The sequence below is a fragment of the Stegostoma tigrinum genome, chromosome 9 (assembly GCF_030684315.1).
Source record: "Stegostoma tigrinum isolate sSteTig4 chromosome 9, sSteTig4.hap1, whole genome shotgun sequence".
NCBI classification, from domain to species: domain Eukaryota; kingdom Metazoa; phylum Chordata; class Chondrichthyes; order Orectolobiformes; family Stegostomatidae; genus Stegostoma; species Stegostoma tigrinum.
The window spans coordinates 80,704,775-80,731,559 of record NC_081362.1 but is presented as its reverse complement, the minus strand read 5'-3'; the positions used below and the strand labels follow the sequence as shown (position 1 = coordinate 80,731,559).

Sequence of the window (26,785 nt, the reverse complement as noted above, 5' to 3'; positions counted from 1 at the left end):
GGGGGTGCTGCTGCCGCCGAAAGCCACCTCCTGAAGTCCGCAGCTCCTCCATAACCCCTGTCCAGCACACGGTCTCCTATGAGTCTCTGTTGGATGTATTGCTGGCAGCTACCACCACTCCTGATGGTCCTGTCTGCAATGGGTAGATGCTGACTGATTGGCTGACAGATCACAAGTGTGGGGTGGAGGCTGGATTCCAGCGCCAAGCCGTTGATACAGGGCGAAGCCTGCTGCTGCCTGGATAAGTGTCTGATCAGCACTTTAGCCATCCCCAAAGTAAGTGATGAGACTGACTCTCCAGCTGTGGGTAAGACCTTCCTTGTTTGGATTAAATTCCACGCTGTGTGAACAGAACATCCTGACATCAAACCAAAATTTGCCTTTCAGTGGTTTGGACCAGTCTTCCCTTGTTTTGCCATTACAATTAACTCCAACTAACAAACAAGTGCTGGCAGTAAAAACTGATTCAGAAATGCAAAAAAAATTACCACAAAATATAAACTACTTCTAAATTCAGAATACAGGTTATAAAATGGATAATTCTGTGCATTTCTTTCACAAATTTCTACAAACCCAAGACTAATAGTTGACTGCAGTGATGGCTCTTCTACTCATTACAAATTACATGGAAACTTGTTTTATCCATGCAAAAACCCAACCTTTAAGTAGTTTTCACAAAATTACCTTACACTGGCCCAATCAGCTACGTACATGTTATACTTTTATCTTTGCAGTACAAAGCAGAAGATAATTTTTCAGGATTTCTGAACAAATCCAGCTTTATTTGAATACAAACAACCTTCAATCTAATTCATTACCTTTCCATCATTGTAAAGGTTTGGGTTAAATCGTACGCTGTGTCCTCCTGTGGTTTCCAGGTTTACAAGTGGAGGGGAATTTGGATAATCTTGAGGAAAATATACATCAAATTCAAAACAGCCATTTGCATAAGGTGTGTCGGATGGTCCTGTGATTAGAACCTAATGGAGGGAGGAATGAGTGGTTAAAAACAAACTATAATTCCAGTATATTCACTTTACCATTTAAGTTTTCAGAGAAAGCTGACATAGATTAAGAAATTATTGCATAAATCTGACACATGACATCTCCAGAAACAGATTTAAAACCAACCAATAATGCAGGAATTTCTAAAATCAGGTCTTCTGTCATGTCCATTGTTATGTCATGTAATATTGCTGAAAGGGCTCATGTTGGAGACTGGATTAAGCTCCACACAATCCAATGATGTCGTATAGCCTGAGGTGCAGAAAGAGGAGTCCAGCTCCTTTTGGTTCTGATGAGGCCAAAATGTAACATCATTGTCTCCTGATCATTTTATTTATTACGAGCGTTTAGCCAATGTAACATGTGCCTTATTGTTATCATGCAATAAACTATAACTTATGAAGGCAAATATTTCTTCTTATTAAAATTCGCTGGTGATTCATCCTTCACGAGAATTAACCAAACAGGCCCTTAGATGCAGTATAAAAAGGTGGATGAAGATGCTTGTGGTGCAGTGGTAGGTGTCCCTATGGGTAAACCAGTAGGCCTGGGTGCAAGACCCCCCTGTTTTAGAGGTGTGTAATAACATCTCTGAACAGGTTGATTAGATTATAGTGGTACTGACCCCACCTTTGAGTCAGATGGCCTAGGCTCAAGTCCTACCTGTTCCAGCAGTGGATTTTTTTATTCATTCATGAGATGCAGGCAATTTACTGCTCTTCCCAGAGGGCCCTTAAAAGTAAACCACATTGTTGTGGGTCTGGAGTCACATGTAGTTCAGACCGTAAGGATGGCAGTTTTTATTCCCTAAAAGGACATTAATGAACCAGATGGGCTTTCTTTTTCCGTTAATTTACTACTGTTTTGTGGTCATCATCAGACTCTTAATTCCGGTTTTGCACTGAATTCAAATTCTACCATCGGTCATACCAGGATTCAAACCCATTACCTGGGTCTCTGGATTAACAGTCCAGTGCTAATACTACTAGGCCATTGTTAAATGTTAACCGTCAATGGGAAGACACTAAAATATTACAGGCACTTATGGTGCAGTAGTAATGTCCCTACCTCTGAGCCAGGAGGCTCAGATGCCTACCTGCTTCAGACTTGTCATTAGATGTGTGAACAGGTTAGTTAAAAATACCTGTATCTAGAAAGGACGGCGGCATGGCAGGGGCAGGGTGTATCTTCACCCTGATAACAATAAATTGGTTTAATTTTGGTGAATTTCGTTAGCAGTTTGATTTTTGTTACAGTGCCCCCACTAAGGGCTGTCTAACTTATTTTTATAAAGGAATAAACAAGAATGACACCCCTGTGGTGTTGTGGTGGTATCCCCACCACTATTTTAATTTAAATGGTGCTGATTCAACTGTACTAATACTAGATGGCTACAAATCATGGTCCATTTACAACGAGAAGGTCACCTTTTAATTAATGCAAACATTTTAGCTTTTATTCTTATCATCAATTCATGAACGGATAGAAAGTAAAACAAATTTTTCAAACCATTTAAGCGTCTTACCATGTGAACAAAAGGTAACACATTTTAGTTTTAAGTCACTTGTTGCAAACTCTCTGGCCAATAGAGTGGCCAAGTGACTGGTAAGTAACTGCAAATCTGCAGCTGGTGACAATAATGTTAGTATTGTGCAGGTTTACTGACGCAATATATTTTCTCCTCCTTCCCAAAAGCTTTGTTCAAAGCCTCTGACAATAGCACAACCATAATTCAACATTTTTGAACAGGAGACATTTGACGGTTCGTAATTAACAATTAACATTGTGAACAAATTTGCAGGAAACTTTGGGATTTACTTGAAGGGTATTTCAAAGTGCACAGACTATTTCGGGACCCATCCTGTGGTGGAGTGGTAGTGCCCCTGCACCTGGACCATGAGGTCTGGGTTCAAGTTCTACCTGGTCCAGAGGCATGTAATAACATCTCTTAACAGGCTGATTAGAAAAATAGGTTGCATTAAAATAAAACTACTTCAGCTTCGCTGTTTTGAACTTACTTTCATGATATCCAATCTCTCCTCATCGCAACGCACAAATACACTGGATGAAGAAGAAAGAGGCAGTGATGTTGAGAGCGTGACAGCTTCCTGTGCAAGGCGTCTAGCTCTGGCAGCACTGTTTGCATCACTGGCATTTTTCACCTGAGACATGTAATGGTAATTTACTTTGAAGATCAATTTTCCATCATCATCTTCTGTGACCATCTCAGCAGTATCTAAAAAGAAAACCATTCTTAAGTACAGGTATAAAATATGCAAAATATCATTAACCAAGGTGGTGGTCAGGAAAACTTGACGTGCTACAGCCTACAGGGTTATGGATCAACAGCTGGAAAGTAAACTTAGACTGAATAGATTTTCTGGTAGTCAAACACAAGCTGTATTACACTATACGTTTGGTGGAGGCAGTGATAATGTTAGTGGGCTAGCAATCCAGAAAATTATATGTTCTAGCAAAAGGGTTTTGAACCCCATCATTGTAGTTGGTGACGTGTGAACTCAATGAAATTGGGAATTGAAAGCGAGACTAATGGTGATGATGTAACCACTGTTGATAATTGTTAAAAACTCACTTGATTCGCTAATGCCTTTTCAGGAAGGGAATATGTAATCCTTATCTGGTCTACCTACAATGTGGCTGGCTTTTAACTGCTCTCTGGACAATCAGGGATGTGCAATAAATGCTGGTATGGCCACCAAATGCTCACATCTCATGAATGAATTTAAAAAAAAATTAAAACTAGATAATTACAATTGGAACAATCTCATTCCAAACATCATGGATTCATCTCTTTTACCCTAATAACACTCTCACAAATCACTCAAATGTTAGTGATCAGTTATCCTTATCTCAAGGATTAGGCTTGTTTCTGAGCTGGCATGGCTGTTACCAATTTCCTTTCAGGAAATTGCTGCATATTCACTAGATATTTTTTTCCTTCAGTTAATGACTGCCTCTGAGACCCTTGAAACAAACTATGAACTGAGCTCACTAGTACTTAATATGGGTTCCCAAAACTCCTGTGTTCAACAACCTTGTAAGATGTCCTCCTCTGACAACACGGAGTCCTGGAAACCAAAGATTTTTTCCTCGCTTGACTTGTCAGTGATCTGGGACTTCTCTCCAGCACTATCTTATTAGCAACTGCTAATAACAACACTTCTGCTGTTATGGGCGTCTTTCCCCCTGCATGAAACTGCTTCTGGCTCCTTTTCTCTCTGGTGGTTGTAAACTTGAAGCCAATGCTTCAGCAACTATCTTGCTTTGTCACTTAGCTGAAATATGACTTCTTTTGGGTGCTGTTTCAAACTCAATGTTCACAATTACTTACTGACCTCTAGAAAAACACAGGTCTGATCTTCACAAAGTCTAAAATTCATTTTTTTACCCTATATCAGAACTCAAATTTTCATATAGCAATAATAAAATGCACACCATAACACATTTAATATCTAATTAGAAATGCAGCTTAAATAAGTCTACTAGGAATTTAAAGACCAGCGGAAAAAAATCCAATTCATTTTTGGCACTCTAAAAAAGCAGGGCTATGAGCATCAAGTTGCCATGACTACCTGTTTCCTACAATATGGCAATTACTATGCTTCAAAAGATACATCAGTCCACAAGCTTCAAAAAAAAGTCTCCCCTCTCCCTACCGCATCCCAAAACCAACCCAGCTCATCCCCGCCTCCCTAACCTGTTCTTCCTCCCACCTCAAGCCCCACCCCCATCACCTACCTACAAACCTTATCCCGCCCCCTTGACCTGTCCATCCTCCCTACCTACACTCACCTTGACTGGCTCAATCCATGCCTCCTCTACTGGTCTGTCTCCTCTCCACCTATCTTCTCCTCTATCCATCTTCTATCCGCCTCATCCTCTCTCCCTATTTATTTCAGAACCCCGTCCCCCATCCCCATTTCTGAAGAAGGGTCTAGGCCCAAAACGTCACGCTTTCCTGCTCCCATGATGCTGCTTGGCCTGCTGTGTTCATCCAGCTCTACACCTTGTTCTAAATATTGCCTGCCTTTTAATATTTGTGCTATGTTCCTCAGGGTACAATAGGTATATAGCAATAATTATTTCAATTCCCTGGTGGTGGGGGAAGTCTGCGTCAGCCATTTTAGAGCAATCTGGTAATCACTTTTCTATAAGTACTGTCAATGTCTTCATTTTATTTTCTCATTATTTAGATGTTTTCATACTTATTTCATGATCTGGCATTTTCTAATGGAGAATTTATTCCCAAATACAGCTGTCTACCTATTTTGATTTTTAAAAAATGTTATACAAATGCACCACTGCAAGTATATGTGTGTATATACTCATGTTTATTCATCTGAAAATTGAAATGCTTGTGTACTCTATGAATGCAAATATTATACTCAAATACAATCCTATCCTAAATAAACTGCAAAGCTTACCATTTATAGCAAAAATCCAAATTTCCTGTAATTTTACTTTGTTGCATGCAGGCTGTTTGTTGCACTGAGATATATTCCAGACTGCTGTACTTAGAGGGAACATTTGTCAGTTACGTATATGGTCAAAGGGCAACTTCTAGGAAAGCGACACTGACATGCCCATGTTTCCAAACATTAACATTTTAACCAATTATGAATTCAAAAATAAATCTAAAATGCAAACCCCAAGTGTAGTGATTTGGAGACATCCATTTGCAGTAAAAATAATTAAACTTTTTAGGCCTCTTGTCACTGTTTAATCATTTTCCAGAAAACAACAACTATCTTTCAGGATAAAATTCCAGTTTTTAATAGCCATTATGGTGCTTACTCAAAGACTCATGGGGGAAAACTGAAACAGCTAAGTTTAAGATAATAAAATGTGAGGCTGGATGAACACAGCAGGCCAAGCAGCATCTCAGGAGCACAAAAGCTGCCGTTTCGGGCCTAGACCCTTCATCACAGAAGGGGATGGGGAGAGGGAGCTGGAATAAATAGGGAGAGGGGGGAGGCGGACCGAAGATGGAGAGTAAAGAAGATAGGTGGAGAGTGTATAGGTGGGAAGGTAGGGAGGGGATAGGTCAGTCCAGGGAAGACGGACAGGTCAAGGAGGTGGGATGAGGTTAGTAGGTAGCTGGGGGTGCGGCTTGGTGTGGGAGGAAGGGATGGGTGAGAGGAAGAACCAGTTAGGGAGGCAGAGACAGGTTGGACTGGTTTTGGGATGCAGTGGGTTGGGGGAGAAGAGCTGGGCTGGTTGTGTGGTGCAGTGGGGGGAGGGGACGAACTAGGCTGGTTAAGGGATGCAGTAGGGGAAGGGGAGATTTTGAAGCTGGTGAAGTCCACATTGATACCATATGGCTGCAGGGTTCCCAGGCGGAATATGAGTTGCTGTTCCTGCAACCTTCGGGTGGCATCATTGTGGCAGTGCAGGAGGCCCATGATGGACATGTCATCTAGAGAATGGGAGGGGGCGTGGAAATGGTTTGCGACTGGGAGGTGCAGTTGTTTGTTGCGAACTGAGCGGAGGTGTTCTGCAAAGCGGTCCCCAAGCCTCCGCTTGGTTTCCCCAATGTAGAGGATGCTGCACCGTTGGAGATGAAGAGGTCGAGGGAGGGTAGGAGGCCTGGGGGTGGTGTCCAGGAGGAGGACTTGTGTTGGAAGCGGGTGAAGGGGTCAGTGGAAGGAGGGTTAGGTTCCCGTTGAAGAAGTAGGCATGGAGGCGAAGACGGGGGAAAAACTGCTCTACGTCCAACCGTGACTGGTATTCGTTGATGTGTGGTTGTAGGGGGACAAAGGTGAGCCCCTTGCTAAGGACTGACCGTAGGGGGACAAAGGTGAGCCCCTTGCTAAGGACTGACCTGCTGTGTTCATCCAGCCTCACATTTTATTATCTTGGAATTCTCCAGCATCTGCAGTTCCCATTATCTCTCACAGCTAAGTTTAAACTTGGCCCAACAGTTATGAGCACAACTCCAAGTCTGTTCGATAGCCATTAACAGACGGAACCCTGACTTTGACCTCCCAGCTAAAGTATGCTGCCATCAACTGTAACATCAATGTCATGTACTGTATTGATCACTAAGCTATTGAGGAATGACACATAGATATGACAGAGATAGATATTTAATTACGTAAAGTATTATAGACAGGAAATTCCATGTGCTCTGAATCAGATTCTTTTACACATGGTATTTTAAATGAAACTTACCGAATTGCAGCTTTTTCATTGCAGCGACATACGTCTCCTCCAGAGAACGCGTGACTGCTAAAGGCCTCGGTCGTGCCATTGCCTTCTTTGTTGATTCAGCAATTTTTTTTTCTGAAACAGAGGACCAGGGAATGATTATAGCCGCAAATCCCATAATGGGGCTGAGGTTTCTGAAGAGGCCTCGCTCGTGGTTTCAATAAAGGGAGCAGAAAGAGATCGCAATAGGGTTGGAACACCAGAGGGTACAAGGCAGCTGATGTGAAGCATAAACACTGGCATAGGTCAGTTGAGCTGAATGACCTGTTGGTGCTGTAAATTCCATATTTCTAAATAGGCTTTACAGTTTTGAAAGAGCCAGAGACTGCCCTGGTTACTATACAAATGCAAGTTCCTTTTCTTTTCTTTGATCTTGTTTTGGAGTTAAGTGGTATCAGTTGGCACAGTAGCTTGATAGTTTCAGTTCAGTGTTTTTGGGTTAGGAACATGAAATACTCACTGGAAATCCTGCTACTTCTCACTTCCAATCAGTACCTTTGCTGTAATTCTATGTAGACACAAAGGAAGGATCTGGCTGAGCTACAATGTATTTTGCACTGACTATAAAATACTTCTGTTGTGAAAACACATTAAGTCTTGCACATTAGCTAGATCATAGTGATCCACGCATGCTTGCTAGCAAGTCAAAACCTACAACAAAATGAGGGAAACACAAACGAGTAGTTAAGGCAGCTAATGTCTGTTACTTTAAAAATTTACTCTGAACAGTGAACTGAAGAGAATAAGGCTTACAAAATATTGCAATCTGTTAAAAGCAAGTGGGCTGCAGTTGTACGATAGTCTCTTTGGAAGTGAATGCCTGCAGAGTTCAACTCCAAGCAGAAACTTAACAGAATGTGGATTAAAAATTCTCTTAACATTTTTTGGGTGGTGGAGGTGGGGCGAGAGAGAGAGAGAGAGAGAGAGAGAGAGAGAGAGAGAAAGAGAGAGAGAGAGAGAGAGAGAAAGGGAGGGGGGGGGGAAGAGAGAGAGAGAGAGAGAGAGAGAGAGAGAGAGAGAGAGAGAAGAGAAAGGGGGGGGGAGAGAGAGAGAAAGGGAGAGAGAGAGAATGGGAGGTGGGAAAGAGAGAGAAAGGGAGGAGGGGGAGGGGGAAAGAAAAGAGAGAGAAAGAAAAGAGAGACAAAACATAGGTTTCATCTGAAGACAGTGTACAATATGAGCAGTTTTGTTTTACAATCAATATGTGAAAGTACATCTTGCACATTTCCCTGTTCAGATTGACAGTTTGACAGAGGACAATGTCATCAGAATGCCTGGAAAGACAGCTGATATTCAAGGAAAAAAACTCTGCATGGGTTTTATTCTTTTCAAAACTCTAAAATCTTGGTTATTTCAGTCAAGTTCTTCTTGCTGATGCCAGACATTACTTTTGAAAAAGTACACCATTACAGTTGATACTCATACCTTGAGCTGCCTGTCGAAGGCTGGTGGTTGCCAACTGGACAATCTCAGCAGTTTGCTGAATATCAGGTACAAGCAGTGTTAAGCCTTCAGATTCTGCCTCTGCTGTATCACTCTTGGACCCTGCTTTGCCTTTATCTTTCTTAGATCTGTCAGAAATGAAGAGTAATATTTAGTGGGCTTTATAACAAAACTGCCCATTTTAGTTTTGAATATGCACGTTTTGCTCATCTCATCAATAATAACATCTATCTCAAACCCTAAAATTAGAAAGGCCAGCATACAGATATTTCTGCTTTAAAATTAGACTCACTTCAATCCAGTAATAATCATTCTGAGGCATATAATATTCTGTGTTTAACAAAGGTCTGATAACTATTGAGCTAATGAAGCTTCAAAAGATTTTCATCAACTAGAAGAGAATTGTGTCTTGTTTCAAGTTTCTTACATTTTAAAAACAGTGGTACAATAGTCACAGGTAACCTGACTCCCAAATCATCAATTTCCATCAATTCTGGAAGAAAGATTTTAGCTGACAGAAAGCAACAACACCTATTAAAACAAGGAGACAGGTTGTTTGATAATTTCAATGTATCTGTTGGGAATATAAATAGGTTACAGTGAAATGTAATAACAAGTCACTGTACTTTGAAGTTGAGTTCGGCTTCCCTTTCGTTAATCTAGAGATAATCACTGGGCTTGCAATGTGGCTCCCTTTGACTATGTAGAAGACAAATACAGGTAGTTCTCCTATAACACAATAATTGTGTTCTTGTGAGACGCTGTAGAAAATCATAGAAAAATCACACCATAGGGAAATTGCTATAGAAAAACTGCTATACTGTACAGTAGAAAGCTTGCATTATCCAAACAGCATCCACAATTCAATAATGTCACAGCCAATTCTCTTTAACTAAACACATACTATAGCAGAACTACCTGTATATTCATATGCAGAGCCCACTCCTCTGAAGGAAAAAGGGAATTTGTGTAGTCATTGCATCGTTACAAATAAAGGAAGCTTTGGAGACACTGCTCTCCTCTGCATTCACCATGGCATGTCTTGACTAACTAGCATTGGCCTGCCACTTTTAAAATGGAAACAAAAACTTTACGGCAACTGTTCTCTGGTGCATCTTCTGTAGCAATGCCTCAACTAGAGTTCACATGCCAACCAATCAATGGTCTGAATCTCAAGTATCTCTTTTGAAATTTAGTATTCTTACAATTCTGTCCCAATGAATGCAAGACAAAAACCTTTGACATCATCTCTCTTTTTGCAGTAATATCCATAACTGACTTCTGGTTTTTGTTCACAGCTGATCGCAAACAGTGTTGCCAACTTCATGTCTTTGCATTTTTGCTAATACTAGTGTCCTCAGAATTAACAAAAAAAAACTTGGGTTTCAAGGGTTCAGGATTTCAGAGTTCAAACTGAAACATTAATCCAGCTATAATAAAACATTTGGCAAGTTTGTCTTCATTAGTCAGAGCACTGAGTGTAGGAGCTGGGATGTCGTCATGTTGTATTGCAGCTGTTCAAGACATTGGTAAGGCCACATTTGGAGAGTTGTGCACAATTCTGATCGCCCTACTACAGGAAGTATGGTGTTAAACTAGAAAGAGTACAAAAAACATTTTACAAGGGTGTTTCCACGAGTACAGACTTTGAGTTGTAAGGTTTAGGCTGGATAGACTGGGAATTTTTACCTTGGAGTGTCAGAGGCTTTGGGTTGACTTTATAGAAGTTTATAAAATCAGGAGGTACATAGATAAAGTGAATAACCAAGGTCTTTTTCCAAGGGCTGGGGTTTCCAAAACTAGACGGCATAGGTTTAAGGTGAGAGGGGAAATATTTTAAAGGGACCTGAGGGGCAAAACTTTCACACAGGAGGTGGTGTGTGTATGGAATGAGATGTCAAAGGATGTAGTAGAGGCAGGTACAACTACAACATTTAAAAGATATTTGTCCAGGTACACAATAGGAAAGGTTTAGAGGGGTGTGGACCAGCAACCAAATGGGACTAGTTCAGTTTAGAATACCTGGTGGGTGTGGATGGGTTGGACCGAACGGTCTGATTCTGTGCTGTATGACTCTAGAAAACAAATTCTTAGTCAAGGACCCTGTATTAAATTGCCACAAGATAAAGCCAATTTATAGAATCTTAGAATTATTACAGCACAAAGTTAGTTAATTGGGCCCACTGAGAACACATCAGTCCCTGCAACAGCAATTTGTCTAGTGCCAGTACCGTACCCAATTTCACCACTTTTGTCAGAGCCTTAGAATTTATTTCTCTTTAGGTGTTTATCCAGCTCCAATCTGAAAGTGACAATTTTATCTGCTTTCGCCACTCCTTCAGGCCAGATCTTGATCACTTGTTGCTTTAAAATAAATGTCCTCATTTATCCTTTGGTTCTTGTACCCGGCACCTTAATTCTACATTCTCCAGTTCTTGACCCTTCTGCCAATGAGAAAATTTTGGTTGTTTTACTCAGAGAAGTATGACCAAATTCAGCAGCAAAATTCTAATTAGGACAATTAGCATGATTCCTGACAATCGTAGATTAAAATGCCGAGATGCAACTATGTGAAAGAATGCTGATGACTTTAAGCATTCTATGCATCTGTAACTCCAGACAGATCATGTACCAAAGAAGTTATATTGACAATTTATATTTATACAGTGCCTTAAAGAATTTAAAAAAGAGGTGCTATGCAGGTGTCTTTATTAAAAGCAACTTAAAATTCAATCAATGAAATACAGTGGCACATGGCCAAAGCTTTAGTCAAAGTAGTAGGTTTTAAAGAGAAGAGAGGGGTAGCGAGCCGAAGGATTAAGGAGAGAATCCTAGAGTTGAGGATCTCAGTAATTTATTTGCTGCCAGAGAGACAAAGGAAATTAAGTTTGCAAAGCAGAGCAGGATAAGCGGTTACAATCCTGCAATACAAACATCAAGACTGTGACCGCGAGAATAACTTTCACACACTATGGAGAATATAAAGTACAAATACGAATACAATTATAACAAGTTCTGTTAAGTTAGAAATATTCAGATAATGTTCCATTAACCCTTTCTAAAACAAGAACATTTGGCTGCCATCACTGTGAATTGAACCAGATTACAGTCTTAAAGCGACTTCAAAATAATTAAACAAAATTGAAGCGGTATCAGTCGCTTTTAAAGCCAGGTGTGCTGAATTACTTTTTAAGTCCAGTTTGCATCTTGCAGGTTTTAAGTTTTACTAGTTTAATTAAGAGTTTATTACTTTAAATTAAAATTAAAGCATCCACAGTTCAAAAGGTAGACACACAGGAACTCGGGTAGTAAGAATTAAAATTGAGATGCAGCCTGAAAGCAACTTTTTATATTACTTCTTCCAACAATTTAAAAAAAATTATTTAACAAATCTTATTTGGGTCCCACAGAAGTTTAGAAAGCATATTAAGTCCTTCACAAGATAGTTTCAAAGACTGGTCCCAAAAGTTAGAGAGAAGAATTGAAGCAAGGCAAATGTGCACTTGAGTGGACAGGAAAAATGAATCACCTGCCAAGAGGAAGGCTAGAAAATTGGATTACTAATTGGTTCGACAATATGAAGTAGAGAGTCAGAGTAGAAAGCAGTTTATCATCAATTTTATAAGGAAAGTGTAAGATATTAGGATGGTATTAAAGAAAGTGGATTTTTTCTCAATTAAATTCAAGACCATGAGACTACTAGAATCTCAGCTGTGGATCCAGCATAGGTATCGTTTCTGTTCACTGTGTATTTCAATACGTGGATATATGAATATAGTATAAAGAGGGAGTTGTGTCACAGATGCAGGTAATGTCAGACTAGGAGGTATGGTGAATATTTCAGAAGATCAAAGAGTCATCAGTAAGGAGCAATGAACCAAAAAAAAAGAATTTGTGTCAATAGGTGTGCTATGAAGCAGCCATAATTATACTCAATGGAAGGAGGATCAGTGCAGAGTATGAGTGGATATATCATTCAAGGGAGCATTTCACATTGGGTGAGATTGTAAAATGCGAGTGGAATTCATGTACTCTGTCTTGTGACAAAGCCAAGAGTCTGGGAAAAAATCTTAAGATAGTTGGAGAGCAATGTACAATACCGTGATTCACACTGGAGGAAGAATAAAATACAAACAGGAGCAGAAGACGACTTCGAGCACTTAAGCCAGGTCTGCCTTTCAGCAAGATCATAGCTAATCTAATCATGGTTATAACTCACGTTTCCTGCCTGTTCCCCATAACCCTTGACACTTATTGATCAAAAACTTTTAATATATTCATGACTAAGTTAGACAATGACAGAACAACAGAACCTTTAAGCTCCCTGTGGATGAGTATGCCAGAAACAAATGACATTCAGGAGAAACTCTTCACCTCCATGTCAAATGGGAGACCTCCTACTCTGAAATTTTTTCACTAGTTCTGCCTTCCCCGCAAGGGGAAACATCCTCTCAGCATCTTCCCAATCAAGCCCCTACAGAACTTTACTTCTTTTGATAGTTCCCCATTCTTCAAAACTCTAATGAATTTACAACAAGCTTGCTCAACCTTCCGTCATAAGACCCATTTATCCCAGAAATCAACCTGGTGATCCTTCTCTGAACTGTTTCCAATGCAAATATATCTTTCTTTAAATAGCGAGACCAAAACTGTACACTGTACTATACCCTTGCAAGTAAAAAGACTCTCCTATTTTTATACTTCATAGTCCTCACAATAAAGGTCAACATTCCAAATCCATTCCTAAATAAATGTTGTGTTTGCATATCAAGGTTCAGAAAGGGCACGGTACATGTTCACTAGATCTACGTCAGTTTTGGGAACAACACAGAATATGGGCTCGAATAGTTAGAAACATCATTTTCTTCCAGTTCAGGAACAAACACAAACAGCCACAGATACAAGAATATAAACACAAGATTTAGCTTAAGCAAGAGGAACTTCTCTACACATATAGTTGCAAAATTTTGGAATTCACTTCCAGCGAATGTGACTGAGGAAGAGGTTATGGCAGCATTTAAAAATAGATTCCACAGATTTAAAAAAGAAAAAAGGGGTTGAAGGATTATGGGGACAGAATCACTGGTGCAATTAAAATTATTTGGTTGAACGGAGATTAAATGTCACCTCAAATTGCTGGGACCACAGATTTGTTTCCTGCAGCTTTTATGTATTTCTACAAACTCCTCCAAGCTTCAGTGTCAATCAAAGATTTATCATTCACTGCACAAAAGGTTAACACTGACTGAACTGTGCTCCAGCAAGAGCCTACTCATTCAGATGCTGGGGAAAACTGGACAGAAATACCCTGCACATTGCAAGATTGGGCAAAAGCCAAGAAGTCATCTTGAAAAGACAAACTCAAAGGGATACACTAAATGAGGTTATCCACAACATGAAGTGATGTTCTATGATGTATGTAAAAGCTACAGGATACAGCAGGTTTTTTTTGTTCATATAATTGTCACATATCACTTACAGTCCTGTGAACATAGGATTTAACATGAGTTTTGTTGTTTTCTTCAATCATAAATGCTCACTGCACAAATATTGTTATATAATACTTATTAATTAAATCTAAAATTAAGAAGCATACTTGCAATTTAATAACATCCACTTGGACAGTTATTTAGCTGAATGGAACGAGTTAAAATTAAACTTTAGAATATCTGACTGGTTCACCACAATGGAGGAGACTATAGGGCAATGAATACAATTCCCAAACTTATAGCAAAGCCAGTGGTGCAAGAGAACTTCCCTGCACCTGAGTGTCTTTGTAAAGCACAACTGGTGAATTCAAACAATAGGTTAAAGCTCTGTAAGTGAAAAGAAATGAAATCATACATGGAAATTAAATTTTACAAATGCAAATGGTTTATAAAAGTGTATCATTTTGTAAATAGAGCAAATGACCTTAAACAAGTGAAGGAATAGAAAGAGAGCACAGAGGCCACTTGGCTTATGCCTCTCAGTTTTGTTGTAATGTAATCTAATTTATCCAACTCCCCTGAACTCACCCAGACCACTGCAATTTTGTTTCCCCCTCAAATCCTTATCCAATTCTCTATCAAATTTAATTCCACCATCATTTCAGTCAAAGCATTCCAGGTTGCAACTTGTTGGGTTTACAATACAAAGTTTCTTTGGTTCAGTGCCAGTCATCTTAAATGAGTGTACTTTGGTTATCAATACTCTGCCATTAGAAACAATTTCTAATACAACTAATATTCTGTTCTTGTAACATTTTGATTGCTGTTCAGGCTAACAACCTGTCTACATGTAAAAAGAGGTGTCATATAAAAATCCATGAGCACTTTCTGCCAAACGTCAACCACTGGAGAAAGTAAGTTATTTTGTGTGGTGTTGGGTATGGAAAAGCCAGGCTATAACATTCTTGCAGTCAGAGAAAAGTATAATATTCGATTTAAAAAATCCTTGTTTAAACTAAGACCATTCTATATTTAAAACTGTCAATTTATGAACAATTATCAATAGAGTGAACATTACAATGCGATTTGCATGGAGAATTGTTTAAGAAAATCATCTTTTATAAATGAAGCAACTACCCCAGTCTGTAGTGGTACATAATTAATTGTTTTAAACAGATTCAGCTAGAAAAATTGCTAGGAGGACCAAGATATCACTGATATTTTCATGGCTGATGTCAGAAGCTACATTTTTGAGTCAGTGAAGCCACCAGATAAAGGAAAACAAGAGCTCAATATTAAAGCGAAAGAACAAACCAATGAAATAGGAAGTGTTCAAGTCAGGAACAACAGTAGATTCCCATAGGACTCAAGCCCAAGTCCCACCTTTCACTGCAAACCTCTCACTTTGCAAAATTAGTCACTTGAACAAGATCTCCGAAACAGGAAACTGATTAAATAAGCCTCTCTCAGAGCTATGCATGATGGCATAGAGCAAACAAATAAAGTCATGACTTTAATATTCCTACTCTCATCGGTCTTAATGAATAAATAAAAGCTTAGTGGTTATTAGCTGTAATGAGTGTACGTTGGAGTGTACATTTCCAAACAAATGTCAAAAATGTTTCCTAAAATAAAATTTATTGTAAGTAAATGCAAAAGCTTCCAGCTAGCAACAACAAAATAATGTGATCTGATGTTTATTTTTCCCTCCAAGTTAGGAAATGTACCACTATATTCATAAACATTTTGTCCAATCGTCAAACAAAAACTCTTATCACACAACTTAAAATACAAACATCTGCTGAAAACAGCAAGAAAATCATCCTGTAGTTTATGATGAATTTGTTTTGTTACTTAGGATAGGAATACAAGCAATATCGTGATATGGCAGGTCAAACAAGAATAATATTTTCATTCCAGGCCAACATTTAGTCTTGGAAAATGTCAGGTTAAGAAATGAAATCTTCCCTGATTGGCTTAGAATACTGACAACTAGGTTTGTTTCAAAAAGCCATTGATGTAAAATTCAGAGATGGGAAGAGTGCAAGCTGTATCAACAACAATTAATCTTACTTGATCTATAAGCAGCATCTCAGCATTCGTTCTGAAACCATACTCGAAACAGATGTTTGGTTTAGCATGCTCTTCAAATTCAACAAACAAACAGTCAGTCCTTTAACAGCAGGAAAAGAAGTGAGGGACAGGTGGCAACGAGTAGGTACTGATGCCATGATGCTAAGTGATTGCTCCTCTCCAGTCAGACAATACACATAGACCTCATTTTGCAAGTGTGTACCATTTCTTTAAGAAATGGAACAGATAATTTAAATATGATGAGCTGAAGTGGCAGGAAGAACACAGTGTGAGTAGACAAAGGATGAAGGCCTTGAGTAAAGGATTATGATAATGTTATGGTGGCTTCAAATTTAATATTTTGTCACTGATGTTCTGAGTTTGAAGGACTGGAGATGCCTGGATTGGTTTCTTTTAAAGACATCAAACAATATACAGTGGAATTCGTTTTAGTAAAATAAGACATCACATGTGCTTCTGATATTGCTTGTTTAATGTTGACCCCCTGTTGGGTTTAAGACTATCAAGTTGCAGCTCATACTTAGGATTCAGTTACGTGATCAGTCTGTTGAAGGCAAAGAGTTCCCAGTTTAGCTCTCCTGTTTCTGGAAAAAAAACCCGCTCGCAATGAATTCTGACTCTCCTGCAGAAGAGCAACTGTAAGACTTCTTAATACTTACAGCTTGATTGGAAAGTATATCTGCCAAGTTCCTAGACAGAGCTGCTTAAGTTTGGTGTCAATCATCTACACATGCCAGAATGTCAGACCAAAAGCCATCTGAACATTTCAAACTTTGTCCTTTTTGCTTTCAAGAACTAAGACATTTTTTCCAAAACGGAAATCTGCTTTTCCCCTTTTTCGAATGCACGTATGCGCGTGTGTGCTTTAGTTATTCAAAGGGGTAAACAATGACATTTTCATGTTACAAGCTTAGTGTGTTAACTGGTTTAGCACCTTCACTGATTACGTTTTTCAATAAAAATATTAAAAACTTTGCATTTAACAACAAAATCTGGTTGATTGATATTTTGATTAATATAAAGAAAGCACATGATTGGCCATATTGAGAAATAGACAGAACAAATTTATGGCAGTAGGGTCCCTAAAACAGCATGTTGACATCGGTTTGGACCACCAAAGCATTAGTTATCATGAACTGCCAGAACATACCTTAATCTGTTGGTGTAAGTATCCACACACGTTTTCATCTTTGCTAGTAAAGTGCCAACAGAAGTCTGCGTTTCAGAATGCTCGTCATCCTCCTCACTGTTATCACCAGATAAAGGCAGAAGAAGGGGCACAAGGGATATGCATGAAGCAATGGCACGTAGCAACTCCAGCAGAGATCTATACAGAGGAACATGCCTGGCCATGTCAAGCACTGCAGGAAAATGAGGGACATGTTTAAATTAAAAGCAAATCGACATCAATGCAAAACTGTAGCATGGCTCTTCTTTCAAAATAAGCCATCAGAAATTACAAATCAGTTGACATCTATTTTACGTAACATAATTTCTTTCCCTAAGGATTTCTCAGTTTTACATCGAAGATAATTTGTGTCAGCTATAGTCCAATGTGAGAAATTATGTGGCCATATGTACAGGAATATTCATTCTAAACTCTCCCAGTATTAGAAGGCGATTCCCCCCCCTCCCCCCAACCCCGCAAGGACACAAATGCAACTTTCCTCACATTGTATTGCCCACCCCATGGCATCTGAGAAACTGCACATTTTTGAAACAATTCTGACTTGTGGGCCTACCAGGTTGAGGACATTACTTGACCATCACAAATGAGGCTGCCAACCCAATAGTTCAGGATGGATTCAAATTCAGGCTTGCAAGTGCTAAACCATTTTACTGGACTGATGTTCCTAACTCTCATTGTAATGTAAGTCAGTTAATAATAAGGGCAGAAATTAGACAGAAACAAATAAATCTGTAAAGAAAACACCACAGAAACTATTTTTAACTTTATTTTTGCATTCTAACAAAAAAAACAACAGGTTTTCGCCAATTATAACAATGCTAATAGAAATATTAATATCCGGCATACAAATCAAGGAGCAGTGTTTTGTGCTAAGGGGTTGCCTAAAAAATGGCAGATAACAACTCATTTGTCACCACTCATATTGAAAGTACCGGTCAAACACAAAGCCTCAAATTTCTTTTAAAAAAAAGCTACACCATTTAGCACCTAAAAAAAACTTAAAGTATTCAAACAGTACTTATAAATTTAACAGGAAGGTCCTGGCAGTGTTGCTGAACAGAGTCCCTGGAGGGCAGGGTCATAATTCCTTGAATGTGGAGTCGCAAGTAGATAGGATAGTGAGGGCGGCGTTGGTAAGCTTGCCTTTATTGGTCAGTGCACTGACTATAGGAGTTGGGAGGTCATGCCGTGGCTGTACGGTCACTGGTTAGGCCACTTTTGGAATACTGCGTGCAATTCAGGTCTCCCTGCTATAGAAAGTATGTTGTGAAACTTGAAAGAGTTCAGTAAAGATTTACAAGAATGATGCCAAGATTGGAGGGCTTGACCTATAGGGAAGAGGCTGAATAGCCTGGGGCTACTTTCCCTGGAGGCTGACGGAGTGACCTTATGGAGGTTTACAAAATCACGAGGGGGCACGGATAGGGCAAATAGACAAGGTCTTTATCCGTGGGTGGGAGAGTCTAAAATTAGAGGGTATAGGTTTAGGGGGAGAGCAACAAAGGGGTCTAAGGGGCAACACTTTCACACTGAGGGTGGTGAGTGTTTGGAACGAACTGCCAGAGGAAATAGTGGAGACTAGTACAATAACATTTAAAAGGCATCTGGATGGGTATAGGAGTAGGAGGGGTTTAGCGGAATATGGGCCAAATGCTGACAAATGGGGCTAGAATTATTTAGCATATCTGGTCAGCATGAATGTGTTGGACCAAGGGGTCTGCTTCCATGCTGCATTTCTCCAAGACTCCGTAACAGAAACATTTTTAATCAACATTTTCTCAAAGTTGCACGATCCATTTATGAAAGTTGTCAATTCTAAATGAAGGCGTTTGTAAAAATATTGTTCATCAAACTCTGCATTACATCCCTAATTTATTCATTTCTGACTACTTTCACTTCTAATAGAAAAGAAACAAAAATAGTTTTGCTGTGTGGTCCTTTGGGGAGGGATTAAAAGGTAATAATTTTAAATTTTAACTGGGCCACTTCTCTAATATGCTGAACTAGAAAATTATGGCTACTCAGATTTTCACCAAAATCAAATTAATTAAATAAATGTATTTTTTTCATAAATGATATAGTGTAGCATGGAACACAATGTGCACTTATATTGTACTGCTTCAATGTACTCTAATTGCCATGTCCTTTCAATAATCTGGAACAATTCCAATTACTTAACAGCACTAACAATTATGATTAATGTTGCAATATTTTTGCCTACATCTGTCTACACACCATTTACGCCAACATCATATATGTTGTTTCATACCTATACATTCAGACAACAATACAAAACCAGTCTTGTTCCAGATAACTTTAAAAGGAAGAGAGATAGGCGCATGCAGTGGATTTTTAAACGACTATCTAGTACAGTTAAGGTTTTCCTGGCAGCTTTGTTGTTAACATTCATCACTACCTACCTCATTAAAAAAAATCTGCTTACATAATCCTACCTCGAACATTGAAACAAAAAGAGCTACATCAGTCCATTGCAAAATCTACTGAGTGCTTATTGAGCAAGACAGATGTAGAATAGAAATGTACTGCAGACCAAAAATGCATACAGATTCTTTGTGATCTGTCACTATCATAAATAGTTTCGGTCATCGCATTTAAAGACTAGAAAAGGAAGAAAAGTGACAAGGATTTTCAGATATCAAAGCTTTGGTAGAGAAAGACTGGAGTGTGCTGGGGGCAGTTAACAGTAAAATACTTGGAATGCAACAAACCTGTCAACATTTTTATGGCACCAAATGCTACAGCATCCAAATGTCAAACTGTTGGAGAGGTGGAACACAACTAAACGTGGGTCCTATAACTGGGAGTCAGATTCAGCATTATCTATTTGCTGTACAGATTTCCACAGGTGAAAAAACTCCGTTATGAAGTGGGGATTGCTAGCTCCCCAAAGTAAGTGGATGTTTCACCTTTCCTCATGAAGTGGAAGGAGCACCAGCGTGTTCTTCTCAGGAAACCTTTGATGAACCCCTGGCCTGAAGAGCGGTCTCTCTCCCACACAATACATTGCCAAGATCCCTTCAACAATCCCATCCGATTGTCGGGAAAGGTCCCCAAGACTCCCCAGCAATGGCCTCCTGCCACGGGTGGGCCACTTTCTGCCTGTTGTCCAAGCTGCTCACTTGTCACAAACAAGGAGGGAAGCAGAACTACAAAATTCTTATGAAGTCCTGCCAATCAGATTGAACAGTGTCTCGACTTTTGGGCCTTGTCTTTTTTTTTGGGGGATCATTTGGCTTCAGAAAAACCTTCCCTGCTCACTATAAACATGACATCAAGTAATTGTGACCATTGTTTCCCATATGCTTCTGTAATCTATTCTTCATGACATAGATCATTCAGGGGAACGAGAGAGAAAAACAGGATGGGTCTTTTTGTTAAGAGGTCAAGTTTATTTTTAGAAAGGACAGACCTTCCAGTCCTCAACAATGGCAGATTTCATCTTGCTTCTCATCAGAAGTATCATTAATAATTCAAAAGAGGCAAAGTCCAAAAAAATTTAAAATGAACTCCAGTGAGCAATTCCCAGAACTTGTTCTGCCCAAAGCTTGAAAATTACATTGGGTATTTCTCAGACTAGATAGTTCAATGAAAAATTTATTCTTTTAATTTATTTTAGGCATTTCTATCAGATTGACATGAAAGAATACCAGCCATAATTAATAATCGATTATCAACTCATCAGGGAGTTTCTAACAAGGAGATCCATGGACATCTTTGATAGCCCACTGAGAATCTGAAGTTATCCCTCACTCTCTGGTTCAGTATGCAAAGTACCTTAAAAGCTATCATATATACCAGCTCATGCAAAGTGAAAGAGACACAAACGGGTGAATCAAGAGATGCACCAGACTCTTCAATTGCCTACATTATAATCCCACATTAGTGGCACATCAGTGAACCCAGTGAATTTAAAATTATTTATCCTGAATTTATGGCCATAAGTTTGCAAAGAATGACATTTGCTTTTCAATAGATAAATTATAACTTCTCGTCCGAACTAGATAATCTGGCAGCACAGTGTCAAGAATTGTCTGAAACATATACTGGGTGAGTCGAGCTATTTCTAAAGTATGTTTCAATGCTAGAAGATGTCATTATGAACCTTTCAAATAATGCCATCTCAAATGCCTCTGACTTGGTCAGTCCAGCTCAAAGAATTAATAGCTAGAATGAAGCTGTCTGATTCCGTTCACAAGACATGTACGATGACCATCCTTTACCACTTAGTAACAAAAGTTATTCCAATCCTAATATTTACTACCAATGCTGAAAGCTTAAAACATAACATATCAGAACACACTAAAAAAAAATGACGTTACTTAATCAATAATGCTATCTGGCTCTAGACTCTCCCATAGGGGAAACAACCTCTCCACTTCTTTCCTATCATGCCTCCTAAGAATCTTGGATGTTTTGATAAAGTCATCTAGTATATAGACCCCTAATGTGCTCAGCCTCCCCTCATGAGAAAATCCCTTCATGCCCAGGATCAACCTACTGGTCCTTCTCTGGACTGCTTCTAATGCCAGTATACCTTTCTTTTACAAGGGGACCGAAACTGCTCACAGTATTTCTCGTGTGGTCTGCCTGGTGCCTTGAATAGATTTGGCAAGACGGCCTTATTTTAATACCATTATAATTTTGTCCTTTTGTTCTTGCACCCACTCATCTTATGCTTAAAGCCCTTGATAATGTACAAAGGCAAATAGGATTTACAAACAGCATTAAATTTAATTACTTTTCTCAAGGCACAGGGGTGAAGCAAGTATAAAAACACTGCAATATTATTTTCTCCAGTGTTCCTGACCCCATTCACCTGGTATACTACAAAATCAGCCTTAGGTTTGCTTCGTGATATCAAAACACTTCTTCAGAAAAAAAACCTTCGATTTTAAAATTAGTCTTGGGACCTTTCCATAACCAGGAGAATTTTAAAAAATTTCTGACAATTTAATATGTAGATCAGGTTGGCTCACAAAGGCCAGGATTACAAAATGAATGAATAGTTGCAGACTACGAGGACATTTTATGCACCATTACACAGCTAATCTCACGTGGGCAAGAGCATACTTTATGGCATCACATGTGGATTCTTGCAGAATGCTTGCAAAATCATAGGGGGAACCAACTACCCATAATCTGGTATGAATTCATATGATTTTAATGTACTTTCTTCAAAGTGAAGAGCAGCAGGCACAATTTAATGTTGCTTAATATTTCCAATTCTCCCCTTTGATATACAGAGATGCTCAATGCAAGAATAGCTACGCCTAATGGGGCATTAAATAGGTAATATGGAGCAGCACTAAATTCCCTTTCCAAGTCATTTAACACTTTCAATACAACTTAATTGGATGAAAATGTCTATTCTGCCACAACTATGGCATAATGAAAAGCTAAACACTAATTTATCAATATTGGACATGCAGAAGGTACGCTAACGTAATAGCTGAGTATGTCTTTTCTTTTGAGCTTTCACTGCATCAATCTTAAAGATGATTCAAACCTGCTTATTTTACACAAACCAAACCAGGAAGGATGCCCTGGAAGGTTCTAATTTTGCCATTATTTTCCTTTGTCATTCCATTCCAGTTTAGCAGAAATATCCCCTCAATCTCAGCAAACATGACTGTGAAGTCTGATTACATTATTTCTGATTTACACTAAAATGACATTTAAAGGATGACTGCATGATATTCAAGGTGAGACATAGTACACATCATATGAACTAGGGTCTTGTGGTGCAGTGCTAGTGCCCCTACCTCTGGGCCAGAAGACATAAGTTCCACCTGTCGCAGAAGTATGTCAAAATATCCAAACAGCTTGATTAAAATTATTATGTCAGATGAAGTGATGCAGTGTCACATGAAATGGCCATGTTCTCTTGCACTCATGTGGCAAGATAAAGTCCCAGTTAGATGCAGTTAATGTTAAATTACTTCCTTAAATAAAAAGTTAATGATTTTCACCCTGCTTCTGCAGAGTCTGCTTACATTACTTCACGGCATGAGACCAAGAAAATCACAAAAAGTTGTACCAACCAACAAGATCATATAAACCAAAGATACAGATTGCAAGTAAACCACCTCTGCAGATGTTTATTTCAATAGGTGACCTCACATAAACAAGCGCTTTCCCTTGGGTGCAGTAATATGATTGTGCATCATTAACTTCAGGTTTTACAGATCTACTGCAGGTTTACAGTGAGCAAGTGATAAAGCGTGAAGCTGGATGAACACAGCAGGCCAAGCAGCATCCCAGGAGTGAAAAAGCTGACGTTTCGGGCCTAGACCCTTTGAAGGGTCTAGGCCTGAAACATCAGCTTTTTCACTCTTAAGATGTTGCTGGGCCTGCTGTGTTCACAGTTTCACACTTTGTTATCTCGGATTCTCCAGCATCTGCAGTTCCCATTATCTCTGATTACAATGAGGCAGTATCATCTTTACCCGTATTTGAAGTAGCAGAAGTATAACATTATTTCCCCCCAACGGATCACCATCTTAGAAACTATGCTGAATTTTATACGTAGAAATTTTTCTATTTTCCTCCAATTTGTTCTGCTTCTGAGGTACTGATTATGACCAAGGTGCATTTACACTAACCTGTAATCATGAACTGCCACAGTCCTTTTTTTCTGAATTCTGCTGGCCCCTATCCTAACCTATACCAAGGCCCTGTAACCCATCACCTGTGCTTGCCGATTTACATTGATTCCTGGTCTAATGATGGCTTGAGTTTTAAACTGACAACTTCATTTTTAAATTCCTCCATCCCTTCTCATCTGTGCAATATTGTCTAGATTCTCAACCTTCTTAAATCTTCGCAGTTTTCAATCTGGCTGGCATCCCCAATTTTTGTTGTTCTATTACTGGTATCTTGTCTTTAGCTGTTCAAGCCCCATGCTGAGAATACCATGTTAAATCTCTCTACATTTCTCTTCCTCAAAAAAAATACAACTGTACAACTCTTCTGAAAGTGGTTCTATCAATTGGACATGTAAAAATGGAGTGACAGATTTTCGTTCAAATGTATTAATGGATATGGGGTTGGGGTTGGGAGGATGTGAAGTTAGGTCAGAGATCTCAAGAAATGCCAAAACAGGCCTGATGGGCTAAAAGCCTCCTCTATTCTGACATACTCATTTAAAAGGCTTCTAAGTGGTGAATGGAAATGTTGAGCAATTTGGCACAACTCATTCAGATTTGACCCACTGACAATGATAGGCAGTAAAGTTTGGTAGGCTGGCCAATGGATGATAAAGGTTGTTGGGTTGACCTAGCTGATGGCCCCTTGTCTGTACTTTTTAAAAATGGCTACAGTTCAATCTCGTATATCAAATTTTCTCGGATAACAAAGTGTGGAGCTGGATGAACACAGCAGGCCAAGCAGCATCTCAGGAGCACAAAAGCTGACGTTTCGGGCCTGGACCCTTCATCAGGCCTTTTGTGCTCCCGAGATGCTGCTTGGCCTGCTGTGTTCATCCAGCTCCACACTTTGTTATCTTGGATTCTCCCGCATCTGCAGTTCCCATTATCACATCAAATTTTCTCTGTCAGCCTTTGCCTGCAAATCCTTTTAAATCCAAATGTTCGAGAAGTATTCATGCTAGGCATTTAAAACCAAAACACTCAAACACAATCCCTGAGGATTTCTTTGAAATTTCTGCCTAAACAGCAAATATCCAATAAAAAAAGAGTAAACTTGCTGTAGTCTTAGTGGACCATAGGGCTGTTCTCTCATTAGACAGAGAAATTGGTCACTTTTAATCTGAGGATCACCACACATGGGGCAAGGGAAGAGGTTGGAAAGGAGAGTCTTCCATGGTAACGTCAATTGGTGTAGAAACCAAATCCCTGCTGTTGGCTTTATTCTGCCAAGATAACAAACCATCCAGCCAACTGAGTCAAACCAATCCCCAGTATAAAATTAGTGTACTGACAAAAATAGAGGAATGGTAGAGTTGAAAATTCATGGAGTGAGTCATTAACTTTTAACATCCTCACCTGAAAATTCTTAACTCACCCAGACACCATCTTCAACATTACGAGCATTTTCAGTTTATTTGTCCATCTCACATCCTCACAAATTTCAAAGATGCACACAACCACAATTATTCAGTGCATGCTGTAAGCATTGCGATACCACGCATTACCAGCCTATGGTTACAATAAAAACACAGAAACCAGGAGCACGAGTAGGCCATTCGGCCCCTCGAGCTGGCTCCATCATTCAAGGTGATCATGGTTAATTCTCTGTCTTAATGTCATACTCTCACTTTCTCCCCATAACCCTCAACATCTGTAAAATCTAAAGATTTACTTATACTTCGAGTGAAGAAATTTACTGTCAACTGAGTCTTAACAAGGCAAACTTCTGTCTTAAACATGACGTAGATTATTGCATGATAGCAATCAGGCATGAGACACTTTAGTAAGACATTGTTACAAAGCAGTCCTGGAACGTAGGTCTGTTCTGCACAAGATCTTACCTTGAGTCATTTTCCACCCCCCACCACAAATAATATCATCAGGTTTGGTAGCGTAGTTTCGAACACTAAGCCTTTCAAAACCATTATCTTTTGCAACATGAAGTAATTCATGGACCCTAAATGAATCAATGTGTTGCAATCAGTCCAATATTTCAATATAAAATATAACTAAAGATTTTTAAGACATTTTTGACCTTTACCAAGTGTCCTGTAATGTCAGTTTAAGTTCGCACTGTGGTATTCTTCAGGGGAGTTGTACAGTAACAGCTGTTGTTTTAATGTCATGTTGTTTCTAGCAGGTGTAATTCCAAAATGTTGTGGGGGTCCATTTCTCCCATGGGGAATGAAACTAGTTGAGTCAACAAGTACTGAACAGGTACTGATGGTCCAGTTGTCCACTATTCTTTGGCTGCCCAAGTTCTGTTCTATAGACTACAAAATCTATTTGAATTCCAATAGAAAGCACTTGTTTGAAGTTTACATTGTTTTTATAACATATTTGTTGAATTAAAAGTCAAAATAACAAGTGGTTCACAAGTTTAAAAAGGTGAAAAGGAATCACTCAAAAGTCTTTAAAATACTTTCATAATGCTTTTAATGGCTAGAATACAAAACTTTTGAGTTGAACATTTTGTCCATATTATGACGTGGAACGTGAACTACATTGGCAAGGTCAGTCTTTGCCTTCTATCTCTAACTGCCTTTGAACTGAGCAGCTTGTAAACTCTCTCATATATTTAAGTGTTAACCATATTTCTGTGGATCTGGAGTCACATGTCACCAGCGCAAGTAAGGGTGGCAGACTTCCTTCCTAAAAGGACATTAGTGATACAAATAGCTTTTTACAATCAATGATTGTAACGGTGGTCACAAAACTGATACTAGCCA

General features: G+C 39.1%; 1 protein-coding gene across 9 annotated transcripts in view; it reads right to left on the bottom strand.

The window, feature by feature from the left end:
* birc6 (baculoviral IAP repeat containing 6) overlaps window positions 1-26,785 on the bottom strand; it is a 231,075-nt gene that overhangs the window by 17,838 nt on the left and 186,452 nt on the right. For all 9 annotated transcript variants that reach the window (XM_048536940.2, XM_048536945.2, XM_048536946.2 and 6 more), the window contains 5 exons: window positions 17,350-17,560; window positions 8,659-8,804; window positions 7,198-7,308; window positions 3,024-3,241; window positions 819-980 (listed from right to left, as the gene is read on the bottom strand). In XM_048536940.2, the coding sequence (XP_048392897.1) occupies window positions 819-980; window positions 3,024-3,241; window positions 7,198-7,308; window positions 8,659-8,804; window positions 17,350-17,560 (848 nt within the window). The remainder of the gene's footprint in view (window positions 1-818; window positions 981-3,023; window positions 3,242-7,197; window positions 7,309-8,658; window positions 8,805-17,349; window positions 17,561-26,785) is intronic.